The sequence below is a fragment of the Protopterus annectens genome, chromosome 3.part1 (assembly GCF_019279795.1).
Source record: "Protopterus annectens isolate FY-2018-M chromosome 3.part1, PAN1.0, whole genome shotgun sequence".
In the NCBI taxonomy this organism is placed as follows: Eukaryota; Metazoa; Chordata; order Ceratodontiformes; family Protopteridae; genus Protopterus; species Protopterus annectens.
This window is the reverse complement of record NC_056732.1, coordinates 6,674,815-6,690,404: the sequence shown is the minus strand read 5'-3', so window position 1 is coordinate 6,690,404 and position 15,590 is coordinate 6,674,815. Positions and strand designations below refer to the sequence as shown.

Sequence of the window (15,590 nt, the reverse complement as noted above, 5' to 3'; positions counted from 1 at the left end):
CAGCTTGTTTTTCCTTTCCAACAAAATTCTATCTGAAAAGTTTTCACAGATAGTACAGGGCAGGTCAACAGATAAGTGGGACACCCCAAACAATAAACGCACAAAGAGTGTGCATCAGAAGTAGGTAGCTTGTGTCCACAATCAGAACACCGTTTAAACCCCGGACTACCTTTCTTATCTGCCATGATACAAAATTAGATAGCAAAATAGGGTACCAGCAATGTTACAAAAGAATACCCGAAGGTATGAAAAAAAAAGAGAAGGATTACCAACGATGGTAAGGGGAGAATACCTCGCAGTAAAAAGGTAGAGAAAAGAGAAGAAAAGCCTCAAGAAAATATGGTCGCTAGATGCGATAGGGTAAGAGACAACGGAATAGAAACTTTTCTGACAGAAAAGTAATATAAATGATTATTAAACAACAAATAACTGTACTTAGCTCAAGAGAAGCAGCTTGACACGACCGAATGGCAATGAGGCAAACGAAATCTGAGGTAACAGGTAGAGGGGGATTGTGGGTAAGAGTTTAGCTCGAGAGTTTGAAGCTGGTGCAAGCTTGAAAAATGGCCGGCTCGGTTCCTAGGTCGGAACTGATACTCATGCGTAAGGAATGAACGAGGATTAACAATATCAGATCCAGTATCCAAGGCAAATAACAGGGATTTGTCCCCCTCCCCAATGTCGTGCGACCCTGGAGTTGGTATATATAGTTGGGGGTGCGTGTGTACTTTTTGTTTTATTTTCTTCTTTTAAAGGAAACTGGGTGGGGGGCTTTGCCCCCCACCCCACCCCCCAATGTGGGGTGCTGTGCCCCCCCTTAACTATATATACCAACTCCAGGGTCGCACGACATTGGGGAGGGAGACAAATCCCAGTTTTATGCCTTGAATACTGGTTTTCGATCAAATGGTCTTTCGATCAAATGAAATAGACCTCTCTCTCTATATATATATATATATATATATATATATATATATATATATATATATATACATATACATACATAAACACACACAATATATATATATATATATATATATATATATATATATATATATATACATATACATATATACACACGTATATATATATATATATATATATATATATATATATATATATATATATATATATATATATATATATATATATATATATATATATACATATATTATATATATATATATATATATATATATATATATACATATATATATATATATATATAAATATATATATATATATATTTATATTATATATACATATATATATATATATATATATATATATATATATATATATATATATATATATATATATATATATTATATATATATATATATATATATATATATATATATATTATATACTATATATATATATATATATATATATATAATATATATATATATATATATATATATATATATATATATATATATATATATATATATATATATATATATATATATATATATATATATATATATATATATATATATATATATATATATATATATATATAATATATACATATATATATATATATATATATATATATATATATATATATATATATATATATATATATATATATATATATATATATATATATATATATTATATATTATATATACATATACACACACACACACACACACACACACACACACACACACACACACACACACACACCCCAGTCTCACCTAATTTCTCTCTGTTTTGGAACTCTCTCACCTCGAATATAAAATGGCAACACTGCTTAGGTAGCCCAAAGTACTACACATTACACCTTTAACTGTACTGCTACATGTGACAATGCAGACATGCATCAAAGACCACACAAGCGATGCCAGTAGGGTTGCCAGACGTACCTATTTGGGCGGGACTGTCCCGAGATCAGCAGCCTGATCCCGAGTCCCGCCCTGCCGGTTTAAATCCCGGCCAGCCTCCGCTTTGTTTTTTTTTTTTTTTTTTGATTGGCCCGTATACCTGGCATACAGGCCAAACAAAAATCGCTAAACACGGAGCTTCTTGTGTTCCGCATTAAACAGAAGTAGCTCCGTGTTTAGCGATTTTTGATTGGCCCGTATGCCGGTATATGGGCTAATCAAAAATCGCTAAACATGGAGCTACTTCTGTTGAATGCAGAACTGCAATGTTCCGCATTAAACACGAGAAGCTCCGTGTTTAGTGCAGATCTGTTTAGTGCAGATCTTTAATGCGGAACTCTGTTCTGCATTAACGACCTTTTTTTTTTTTTTTGCTCTTCACTTTTTTTTTTTCATCCCTACCTGGCTGATATGAAATCTGGCAACCCTGGGTGCCAGTCATAACCCTGAACATGTACCATCTTCCCTTCCAAGCCACTTCTTTTGATAATTTACTTAAAGCTATCAACCCACAAGCATTTCCTTCCATTCTACAAATAATCTATTGGCATGTCACAGTTTGTCATAAACAAATACCTGTTTGAAATTGTAAATTTCTCCATTGTAGCAGAGCCAAAGGTAAGGAAATTTCTTGATACGTAGTGGTTGCATTCCATAAAGTTGATCGACAATTGCAAGACGGTGGAATCCAAAGCAGCAGTTGGTAAAATTGTTAACGTTTTCAAAGCGGAATGCATCAGGACCCCTGTGATTAATCTTCATCGCAGTTGTGCACTGAACTGTAAGGCATTCATCACTTCCAAACAGAGCCCATATTCCACACATTTTGGGGAAAAGCAGATGTTTCTGTGAACATTAAAAGCTTCTGTTACCAATAAATAATTATTTTATTAAAGGCAAAACACTTTCTACTAAATGGTTTATCCATTATTTTTCCATTAACTGACAACAAAATACAACACTGAAAAATATTAAGTGTAATTAATTTCCTAGTTAAAAAAATCCTCGAAAATACGATTCATATTAAAGTAAATTAACTAGACACTTCCCATTGTTTATCACAGGAAAAACATTTCCTTACCACTTGACTAGTCCTATAATCCTAAAAATCCAATAACATTTCAGCAGTAGGTTCTACCGTGAATATGAACTGATGTGGATAAACTTGACCTATCTCGCATGGTTAATTCTGAACCCAACTCAAAACCATCTTGCTGCAGTGAACCAGGAGGTTTTTCCTAAGTTCCAGAGAAATACAAGTTCCTTCATTAACCAGTCTGTCTGTTCTGTGGGTATTAGCAAAGCAGGCACCAGAAAACGGTTTCTCAAAGAATGATGCTTGGAGGCAGCCAGATAACAACAGATTACAAAAAAGGGGAAGAAGAAAACAAATGGGTACAAAAATGGAAGAATCATTACAAAACTAGTCAGACAGAAGACTGAAAGCATAACAGAAATATTCAGAAGATAAGCTAGTGCTGAAAGCATGACAGAAATATTCAGTAGATAAGCTAGTGCTATCTGAATTGCTGCATGTATATAAATATCCTGGTAATGTTCATAAGTAGTCAGGGGCAATGCAGTCTGGAAAAACATTAAGGACCCTAACCCAATTTTCTCAATCATCCCAGAGCAATGTTTGGTTAAGTGACTTGCTCAAATTTGCACAGCAGTGAAATGGAGGCTGAAGGAATCAAACCATACATTAACTGGAAGCAGCTTGTTAGCAGCTTATAGCCTTAATCCTCTGCACTTACTGCCAGACAAGTGTAACTACTCGTCATCAATGTCTCTCATGACAGTACAGTGGTGAGTATTTCTGCCTAATAGCAAAGACCAGTAAAATGACATGCCTTGTCTGTGTTTAGTAGATGGACAGCACCTTGACTACAGTCCAACAAATATGAGTTATTAGCAACTCGGGTGCAGAATGGAAGTGTACAGGCAATGCAAGTTCACCTATCCAGCGAGAAGGAAGAGGTGGTTATAGAGGGCATATACATGGTAAGAAAAACTGAAAGGCTACCAGCCCAGACAGACAGAATCTTGTAAATAATTCTGAGAGATTTGATCTTAATCTAATCCAAAGGCTGGTTTTACAAATATAAAATAGAACTATATGTTATGATTAAACTATATATTGTACTGAGTTTCAAAAATGTAACCACAGTGCACTCTGCTGGAAGAAAGCTGACAAGACAAGCTCGGAGCTCTGATGTCTGGACCAGCAAATTCTTTATTGTTTCGAGACCAAAGTTAATTGTTAGATTTTACATGTATAACATGTCTTTTATTGATGTGGCTTCCTGCAGGTGCACATTACAAAAATAAATGTAAATTTTGAGTTTCTGTTAGCATGGGAAGCTAAATCAGAACTGTTAAGAATGAGGTCATCTAAAATGAGTCAGCAGTGATGTATTATCAAATGAGAGAGAGAGAGAGAGAGACAGAGACAGAGAGAGAGAGAGAGAGACAGAGAGAGAGATTCAGAACTGGCAACATCACCAGCACTCTGCCTTTGCTCTGTATGATAGAAAATAGTACGTTTAGTCTACCTGTTTTCTACATTTATATCAGACTATTTTAAAGTATTTTCCTGTGATCACTGAAATCTTGACAAGCACTTTGTTGAATTGAGGAGATTTGTCTTGTGCTTTTTATGATTTATCATTAAATATTTTTAAAATCTTTCAACTGTAGCCATTTTGTGCAGAGATAATTTAAGCTCTAGAGTACATTCCATGTATATAGTGATAATGTCCAAGTCACTCCAATAAGCCTTGCTGGTCGTCATATTTACTAATAAGATAATAATATTGCACAGTAAAACTGGACACTTTGGAAAGGGCCTTATTAGTAGCTGATATTAGTGGTTGGTGGCAGTGATTTCTACCTTATAGCCTGGGCAGAGAAGGGGGAGTAGCTGGAGAACCTGTGCCAGCCTTTCCCAGGAGTGTGTGTGTTTGTATATAACTCGTATATCAAAGTGTGTGTGTGTGTGTTTGTGCGTGTGAGCTAGTTGGGCAGAGAGGATGCTGGAGGTTTTAGCTTGACCATTAGGCTGAGACCTGTACCCTATAGCTATGCCAGTGGGGAGTCTTATTGGGAATATGGAGAGAAAGGGAGAAACCGACTGTGATCTCTGTGTGCTCTTAAGAGAATTATTACTTTACTGTGTGTGCACTTGTTATCCTTCCCAATTTGCATGCCCCTCACTGGTGCTAGTGGTGAGGATTGAGGCTCCTTGTTTACTGGGTGAGTGCACGGGTGTCACATATTAATTGGTTGGCAGTGGTGGGATATCCACACCACATATTCATTGTTTGGCAGTGGTGGGATATCCACATCAAATATTAATTGTTGATGGTGGTGAGTTAGTCACATCACATACTAATTGGCTTGTAGTGGTGTGGAGAGTTAATTCCTGTAGCTTGTGTACAGTGATCACTTAAGGTGTTTTTGTACTCTAAATCAGCCACGCAGTGAATATTCAGAGTTCAGATTACAATTGTTTTATTTCTTTTGTTAGCTTAGTTAGTCAGGGAGAGCAGGCAAGCATGTCAGCAGAGGAGTATGGCAAGTGGACAAGGAGCCAGTTGGCTCAGAGATGTGCCAGGCTAAGGGACTGGTGCATGGAAACCTGACTAAGGCAGACATGATTGTAGCTTTGGTCACAGTTGCATCAGAAAACAGCAACTAGGAGGACGATCAGATTGGCCATGGAGATGTACAACACTCAGGGAATGGACAGCTCAACCTTTCTGCAGAGGACTTAAAAATCCATCTGGAGCTAAAGAGGCTTGAGATGGAAGCCAAGCGTCTGGAAACAGAAGCAGCAGAGAGTCTGAGACATCTACAGGCTGAGGAGAATAAGAAACTGCTACGCCTGGAAGCTGAGGAGAAGAGGAAGCAGAGGCAGCACGAAAAGGAGACGCTGACTCCACCAGAGTCGTGGAGGTAATGGGGAAGGAAGCAACCGGACCCCAGAAGCACAAAAGTTCAGTAAATTTCTTCTGCAGTTTACAGTGTGGGATAATTTTGATAGTTTCATTCATATGCTTGAGAGGGTATGTAAACTATAATGTTGACCAAAGGCTCTGTGTATGGTTCCTGACACCCTTACTCCATGGTAAAGCTGTAACTGTGCCGTCTAAATTAACTGATCATGATTTTTTTAATTATACTGCTGTTAAGAATTGTTTGCTAGAATTTTTTAAGCTAACACCTGAAACTTACAGGAAAACGTTTTGAGAGTATAGACGCAAGGCAGAAGAAAGTGTGTGTGAATATGTTGGTGAACTGAGCACTTATTTTCATAGGTGGGTGAGTGGATGTCAGGACACCACTTTTGAAGGGCTGGCAGACCTTTTGGTGAGGGAACAAGCCCTTAGCACTTTGCCTGAGGATATGAGGATCTGGTTAGCTGATAGACAATGTGCTACTTCAGATGAGTTGGGGAAGAAGGGAGACCTATACCTAGGAAGCAGGGGATCCCTGCACAGGAAAGGGACCCCCAGTAATACCCATGAGTCTAAAGGAACCCATGGTGGGCAGCCCAGACTGCCCCAACAGAATCTGCCAGTAGCAGGGGAAGCCACTAGTCCAGATACATGTCCAGGACCTAGGGTTAAATGGTTTGAATGCAAACAGTGGGGCCATGTGGCATACAGATGTCCACAGAAGCAAGGTGGGGAATAAAAGGTGAGGGAGCCAGTAAGTGGAATGACAAAATGCCAATAGTAGGCTGTCTTGGGACAACCAGGTTACCAAGCTACCACCCTGCAGATGTCCTGATAGGGAATGATTTTGATAATGCAGTAACATGTGCTCATGCAGTTACACACAGTCAGGCTTGGAGACAAGCATGTGGGTCTGGTAGCCTGGGGAAGACACAGACACTTGCAGCCATGACTAGTGAGGTGGTTATTTCAGGGAGGGAGCTACTCTGTAGCAGTGAGACTGAAGGTGAGCCACAGCTGCTTGTGGGTACTGATGGTCCCTTGGACAGAGTGACTGCAAAGATAGAGGTGAGTAGTAGTACCCAGGCTGACAGTGAGGTACCACTGTCAGAGGATGCCAGACTTCCTGTGGAAGGGGAGCTGGGAAGGGTTACAAAAGAGAGCGGAGACAGGCTCAGCTCACAGACCCTACATTGGCAAGGCCTGAGGCAGGTAGCTAGTGAGGCACCTGATTCTCAAGGGAAGGTGGAATCTGTATACTGGGATAAAGGTTTACTGTATAGATAGCCCTCAGAGAGGGCTAGAAGGTGAGAGACTACAGCAGTTGGTAGTGCCTAGAGCCCACCATCTGGCACTTCTAGCCATAGCCCAAGATATTCCCTTTGCAGGTCATATGGGCATAAAACATACAAAGACATATTATGCAGAACTTCTATTGGCCTGGAATTTCCCTGAGATGTAACAGAGTACTGCAGAACCTGTGAGAAGTGCCAAAAAGTAGGCAAGGCAGGAGACAAGGTGAGAGCTCGTTTGATGTCTTTGCCTGTGACTGAGGAGCCATTTCAGAGGGTAGCTATGGATATCGTGGGGCCTCAGAGTACCCAAAGTTCCACAGGGGAAAAAGTATATCCTAGTGGTAGTGGATTACGCTACAAGATACCCTGAGGCAGTGGCTTTGTCCTTCATTGAGGCAGAAAAGGTGGCAAATGCTTTGTTAGAGATTTTCAGCAGGGTAGGTTTCCCAAAAAAATACTGACTGGCAGAGGTGCCAATTTCATGTCAGACCTGCTGGCTTCGTCAGTGGAAGTACTGTGGGGTGATGTACCTGAAGACCACCCCCTACCATCCCCAGACTAATGGTCTTGCTGAGAGGTTAAACACTACAATCAAGTCCATGCTATGGGCATTTGCAGACCAGTTTAAGAGGGGGTGGGGCAAATATATGCCCCATCTGTTGTTTGCTTACAGAGAGGTTACCCAGGAATCCACAGGTTTTTCACCCTTTGATTTGCTGTATGGGCACAGGGTGAGGGGACCTCTAGATTTAATTTGTGATGAGTGGGAAGGTGAGTGTGAATCCCACAAGGAGTCTGTTGTGGCATAAGTCCTAAACCTGAGGACAAGACTCCGGGAACTCATGGGCTTGGCCCAGGAGAACCTGGCAGAAGCCCAACAGAAAAAGGTATAGTATGACAGAAATGCTCGAGCTAGAGAGTATACTATAGAGCAGCAGGTAATGGTTCTCATTCCAGTCAGACACGAGCTACAAGTAGCTTGGGAAGGACCCTACAAGGTGGTAAAGAAGGTCAGTGATGTTAATTACATGGTAGAACTGCTAGGCAGGAGGTCGGGGCACAAATTGTACCATGTTAACACGATGAAATCTTACCATGATAGGGAGGCCCCTTGTGCTGAGTATTTGCAGTGGATTGCAGGAGGAGTCTGAGGGAGATCTGGTGACTGATCTCCTCAGTGAGGCTTGGACTGACACCTCAGTGGAAGGGGTAGCAACGTCCGAGCAGCTATCGGCTACCCAGGATTGAGAAATCTGGGCAGTGTTACAGACGTTTGGGGACATGTTCACTGGGAAACCAGGGTGCACCCACCTGGTGCAGCACCAGGTGGATACAGGACCCCAAAGGCCTATTAGGCAGGCCTCATACAAGGTGCCTGAGAGAGTCAAACAAACTGAGTGAGGAGATACGGGAGATGTTGGAACTAAGGGTAATTTAAGAGTCCAACAGTCCCTGGGCCTCCCCAGTGGTGCTGGTGCCAAATAACGATGGCAGCACCAGGTTCTGTGTGGACTACAGGAAATTTAATAGTCACACAGAGTCAGATGCTTACCCCATGCCTAGGACAGATGAGGCCCTAGGGCAGGTGGGTGGGGCTAAGTATCTTACCACCATTGATCTTACCAAGGGTTACTGACAGGTGCCTTTGACTCCCAGTGCTAGAGAGAGGAGTGCCTTTGTGACCCCTTTTGGCTTGTATGAGTTCACAAAGATGCCCTTTGGGATAAGAAATGGCCCAGCAACTTTCCAGAGGCTGCTAGACCATATCCTAGCAGGAGGGTCTGCCCTTGCTTACCTAGATGATATTGCCATCTACAGCCATTCCTAGTAAGAGCTCCTTCAACATGTCAGGGAGGTGCTGGACAGACTACAGAGGGTAGGGCTGACCATTAAGCCAAGCAAATGTCAGGTGGGTATGGCAGAGGTCTCCAACCTGAGACAGAGTGGGGAGTGGTAAGATCAGGCCAAAACCCGCCGAAGTGGAAGCCATTCAGGCATGGCCTGCAACAATTACCAAAAAGCAGGTGACGGCATTCTTAGGGACAGCAGGGTACTACAGAAAGTTTGCCCTCAGTTATAGTACCATAGCTGCTCCCCTCACAGACCTGACAAAGAAGAACAGGGCAGATAAGGTAGTGTAGACCACAGCATGTGAGCAGGCATTCCAGAAGCTTTGGGAGGACCCCCTGTGTTAGCCAGTCTAGATTATAGCAAATAATTTCTGTGCAGGTGGATGCTTTGAACCATGGGGTGGGGACTGCACTTAGCCAGAATTCTTCAAAGGGAGAAGTGCACCCAGTGGTTTATCTCAGTCATAGGCTCCAACCCAGGGAGGAATGTTATGCAGCTGTAGAAAAGGAATGTCTTAGCCATAGTGTGGGCACTGTAGAAACTTCAGCCTTATCTGTATGAAAGGAAATTCACTGTAGTTACAGATCACAATCCCCTAACATGGTTACACCAAGCTAGCCAACAAAATGCTAAGTTGCCAAGATGGTGCCTAGGGTTGCAAGCATATATGTCAGTACAGCACCGCAGTGGGATTAGCAATGCCAACGCAGAAGGGCTTTACAAATGTAAAATATAACTATATGTTATGATTAAACTATATGCTGTACTGAGCTTCAAAAATGAAATCACAGTGCACTCTGCTGGAAGAAACAAAAAACTGTTTCCTGCCTTTCCTGGAACTAGTGTAGTCCAGATACAGATTTGCTGTATCCAGGACTGTTTGTAAGCTTCTGAGCGGTGATCTTCAAATTTTTCCTTAGATCTGCTAGTTCTCTGCTCTCCTGCACTTTTTTCTAGTTTATTAGTCTAGCACTTTAGCAGACTTCTTGCAGCAATTACTGTACCACACAAAAGTGCCACTAGCACTAAACGTTCTACAAGGAAACAGCTCCAGTATTTATTATTAATGCCAACTCCTCCAGGCATGTCTAAAGGTGAGTTCCCTGTGCTTTCTCCCATTATCCTGGTGAGCTTGGGCATTCTGCGGCAACGTAGCAACTTCCTCATGTACATTGACAACCCTCTCCTCTTACCTCCCAACACTCAGACTTGCAAGAGATGCACTTTTATATCCAAATTGGAAGCCACGCACTGTCCAGCCAAGACCGGAATAGCTGGTCAAGACGAGAAGGTCAACACTTGCACCACACCACATGCAACACATAGCCCTCCAGAACACACACCAGCACTGCCTTCACATAAAAACACAAACCATAACACCCACCTTCATGGAGGCTCTCAAAAATCTACCCAAGCAGCAGAGACCTCTAAGGTAGAAACACACTCAAACACCACAACACAACACTAATCATGACACACATAACTCTCCTAAACAGTGTCCACTCAACCAAAGCCCCTAAGGCAAAACAGCATGTCTAACACACTAGTCATAGGTGATCTGATAGTGAGGCACAATGAAGTCGCACTCGCTAGGCTGAATACGGAGAAAGTAACAATCAGCTGCCTGTCAAGTGCCAGGATCCACCACATAATGCATGCACTCAGGTCCCTAAACAATAGATACAAATATGACTCTGTCATAGTACATGTGGGTGTGAATGGCCAGAGACATACCTCTCTGGACTACATGAAGAGAGACATGGAGGAGCTCTCGGATTATGTAGCCCAGGCAGGTATGACCCTAGCCCTGAGCAGCTTCCTACCATCACCCAGAATGATATCACAGTACAAGCAGACAATGGATAGATTTCAACAATTGGCTAAGTTTCTGGTGTCATTCTAAGGGGATCCAATATCTCTTTGCCTGGGATGACATCATTGACAGACCTTGATGCTTTGCCAGAGATGGCCTGCGTCTGTCACCCCTGGGCTTCCGGATACTAGCCAAGGCTCTTGCCACCCCTATAGTGCCTTTTTAGGCGGTTTTCCAAAGACCAAATTACCACCGTAACAGCTACAAACAAATGCAATCTAAGGTCATACTGCTCAATGCTAGAAGTCTAAATCAAAAAATGCACTTGCTCAAGGTAATCCTTAAAATGAAGAACACTGACATTTGTGCTGTAAGAGGCCTGGTTCGACAGCAGATAGCACCCCTTTGCTACAAGGCTACAACTCATTCCATACCTTTCGGCCCCAGAATTCAGAATTCCAAAGGGGGTGGTGTTTCCATATTCATAAAGGATGCGCACACCACCAGACTGGTAGTCCAATATAACGCATCAGAGATACTTCAGGTGCATTGTTAATAGCACAATAGGTAGTGTACTTGCTTTTGATGCAGAAGGCTGTGGATTCTACTCCCACAGTAGGTAGATGCATTGCTGACACTGTACTGTACTGAACTGTAAAGCGGGTGGATGCTGCAGTCCTTTTTGGTGAAGATACCTAGTAACTATGAAACTGTTATCAGTTTGCCATCCATTCCCTATTGCAATATTACTAGCTTATCATTTTTGTAATGCAACATAGGCAATTTATTCCTCAAGGGCAACAGGCACTTTATTTGTATATGAAACAATGAAATATAAAAGTTGTTTGCTAGCAGCAACCTCTTCATTAGTTACGGATTTCTTTAATGTGGAATTATTTAGATGACTTACTTCTTCAGAGATTGTGCATATGTACTGATACTGGTGGACTGTAGAAGTTTGAGTAGACTTTTATGACAGAAACGTTCTGAATTGGGCAGTTTTGTCATTACTGGTGAATGCATTTTGTTTTACTATTTACTGGAAAAATGTTCTGAATTGGGCAATTTTGTCATTATTGGTGCATGCATTTTGTCTCATTGTTTACTGGAAAAATGTTCAAAACAAATTTAAAATGCCCTCTAACAACTGTACTATATTGTACAAGGAATATAATTTAATACAATCAGGAAGGTGTATCAAAGACCACGTGCATGTTTTGTGTGCAGGGGGCCTATGATTTGAAAACAGCCCAAAGTTAATCTTTATCTGCCACTGGCAAAATGTATTTTCTTTGAAGGTGGGTTTCAATGAATTAGAGTTTCAAGGGCAGAGAAGTTTTAATGCCAAGTCTGTTTTCATTGTGAGACTGCATTGCTTTATTTAGCAGATGTCTTAGTGTTTGTGCTGTAAAATGCAAAATAAAACTTTCAAATGAAGTCCAAATCATCGTAGAAGGAAAGCAGTATGCACATTAGTGTTTATGGTAAATGGGGTGAAATAGCCAAGTAATGGTTCATTGGAATGGCTGCGGGGGGGGGCTCCATTCGACTAGGGAGGGGGAAGGGTGGCAAAATAAGACAGCCCCGGCTGAACTATACCGATCAACAGTCCAGATTTTCACAGAATTAATAGATTTTTGCTTGTTTTTGGTTTGTTCCTCATAAAATGTGCGTTTTTCTGGCAACTAATTTAGGAATTAAGTCACTAAATACCGAGTTTCAGACTTCATAACCTTCAGAAAAATGCATGGTAAAGCAAGACCTGTTATTCTATCAAATGTCTCAGGTTTATACAACAATTTATAGTACTGTTTATATGTTTCCCCCCAGTATATTTGGCCTTGTCCAGATTTCCTGCATTAACAAAATGAGAGGTACGTGCAAATAAATTGCTTTATAGAATTAGGCATGTCCAAACCTCTCAACTGTCCCCAATTTTGGCTCAAAATGTTGCTCTTCCCCTAATAATCTCACTGCAAAATGGCAATTTTGGAAGAAAACGTGGAGGGCTTACAATTAAAAAAATAAATGTAATAATCAGATTTATATATAGATTACTTTTATTTCAGAAATGCATGTATATTCTTTTATTTTGTAAGCTGCTCAGGTTAGCAGTACTAATATAAAAAGTGTCCCTTCTTTGACAGGCTCCCAGCTGCATTGTGTGGCTATTTTATATTTTTGCATCAGATTTTTAGTCCATTTTTCATAAAATTTTGTTTTTTTTGGCAAATTAGTGGCAAATCATTAAAGACTGAAGTTAGAAAAGAATGACAGACATTTGAGTTTCAGATTTCATATCTTTCAGAAAATTCATACTAATGCAACACCTACTTTCTATTATCTTTCTAAGTTTATAAGAGCAATACTTAAAACTTTTGGGCCTTTTCCCACTTCTATGTATGGCTCTGTCCATATTTCTTGTTCTGAGGTTGAGAGGTATGACAAATGTGTCAGGGCCATCACAGTCAGCCAGAGATATTTCAAATCGTGACATACTTGTTGCACCGCACTCCCCCATGTAGTGGATGTGTCCAATCAAGGCAAGGAGCAGTTATGCAGTGCAAATGGCCAGAGTATCCCCCATCCAAGGTAGACACAAGTGCTACTTTTATTCTGTCCTTGATTTTGCAGAAGGTTCTGGTTCCCATCATATGATTATACTGTTGATTTATGCTTATTATTACTCAGAAAGCGCCTATTGCTCTGTTTAAGTAGCAATGCTTTAATGACCATCTGGTAAGCTTGTCTGAGATTGTAAGATGCAAGTAAGCTTTAATAAGCATACGGTTAAAGAACTGCCAACATTGAAAGCCTTTCTGTTGTTGCCATGCAGAGAATACTTACATAACTAGATAACTTATAAGCATTAGGTATTGAAATGCATATGACAGTATTTGTAATAAAGGACAGGATAACATTTTAAGAAGATCATTACACTTTTTGGAGACTTGCTGTCATCTTTGCAGGCTTTACCTGTAAACCAAACAGAATGGCAATCTATCATGTGTGGTACATAACTTGTGTAGCAATCCTTTTTAAGCAATGTATCTTGAGCTTGTTTCTTGTTTGCTTTTCATTTTTTACTTTGATCATGTTTTCCCCATGAAACAAGTAGATAGTTGTCAGGCAGCAGGTCTTTTTTGGATAAGAAACATTTTTACAAGTGGGGGTATCACAGACTGCTACTTTCAGCATGTTACTTGGAACTTTAATAGAGCTGAATATAAATTATAATTAGAACTGCAGTGCAAGGAGAAGGGGTTTGAGTTGAGTGCGGCTTGTTTTTCTTATACTTGATTTTGACTGGCATTCCAGCAATGTATTTAAAAAGTAATGTTTTCATGCCTCAACCTTTTTGTTTCCATCTACATATCAAGTACGCTGTCGTGCAGAAAATGCATCGAAATATTTTTTTTCTTCTACACTTCATTTCGTCTTGATTGGACTCACATAATGACAGTTTGGCACCCAGGGCAGCATATTTAATTAAAATTAAAGTTACAGTTTTTGTGGTTTTGAGCATAGCTCCTCCCCTTTCTGGTTGGCCACACCCCTTCCCATTGACCTCACCAATTCACCTGTCTCCTGCAGCCCCCCCTTTGATTTGAAGTCACCAGCAGCAACTGGAGAGGCCACAAGTACCTCACAAAAAGGATCCTAGGCCTTAAACATTTGTCCTATATGGATAGACTCAAAATTCCAACTATTCTCCGTCTCCTTATCATTTACTTAGAGGCGATCTCTGCTTGACTTACAAAGCCATGCCTGACCCAGCTCTGTTAAAAAAAATTCCAATCCCTCTACACCACACGCTCCAGAGACCTCAATCTCATTACCACAATCAACATAACATGCTGGAGGGACAGGTTCATAACCCACAGACTGCCCATGCTATGGAATAGACTTCCCATACATGTCAAAAACAGAGCACCTCACTGGCCCTCTTCAAGAAAAATCTTGATAAGTGGATGGGAAATAGAAAATTCACCCTGGGGATCACTCCAGTGGCTCTACTCGACAGAGGCACTGGGAACTAAGGTCGGGTTTCACGATGCCAGGGTAATCCTATGGGCTTTGTAAAGGCTCCAGAGCCATTAACCTAGTACACACCTATGAACCCAAGTATGTTGACGAAGGTTAGTTAGTAGCTGGATAAAAGCTGTTTTTTAAGGTGCGAGTTTGTACTTCCAGATGAACAGTTTCTGTGGCTACATTATCAATGAATGTACCTAATAACATTTTGAGTTCGGCTCAATATGATCCAGATTTGGTTAATACATTTTTATTTTTAAAATATGCAGCTTTTACATCCATAGCAGTGACTTTTGCATTACGTTGTGCATCTGTGTTTCGATAATGGTGTATACATTCTTTGCAACTGCAGACACTGTATAATATATGTGAAAGAGGCATTCCTTTTTATTCATATAAAATGGCCAAATACAGCTGTAACCATTTCCAGTTCAGCGACGGCCCTACCATGGTGCTGCATTAATATGGCATCTCAGTGGTGGGCTGTCCCTAAGGCCTCCTACCACAAATGCCAATAAGTCTTTCCTGGGGAATGGCTTATGCTAATTAGCCTTGTGCTCTCACCCTAGAAAGGTCTGCCATATGGAATGTATTCTAAATCCCTCCACTGCATAAGGTTTATCGGCTGCCCATGTTAATAAATACAGCCAAAAGCTCATGTGCACCTGATCGTGGTGCCGGGGAATTTAGTGAAGAGGTCACACTGGGGTACGTGTGTGGGTATGTGTGTGTGTGTGTGTGTGTG

At 40.8% G+C, this 15,590-nt stretch overlaps 1 protein-coding gene across 2 annotated transcripts in view; it reads right to left on the bottom strand.

The window, feature by feature from the left end:
- The window catches only part of ASNS (asparagine synthetase (glutamine-hydrolyzing)), a 580,006-nt gene that overhangs the window by 481,257 nt on the left and 83,159 nt on the right, over positions 1-15,590 (bottom strand). For both annotated transcript variants that reach the window (XM_044066497.1, XM_044066498.1), the window contains exon 2: positions 2,469-2,738. In XM_044066497.1, coding sequence (XP_043922432.1) covers positions 2,469-2,717 — 249 coding nt within the window. In that variant the 5' untranslated portion in view covers positions 2,718-2,738. The remainder of the gene's footprint in view (positions 1-2,468; positions 2,739-15,590) is intronic.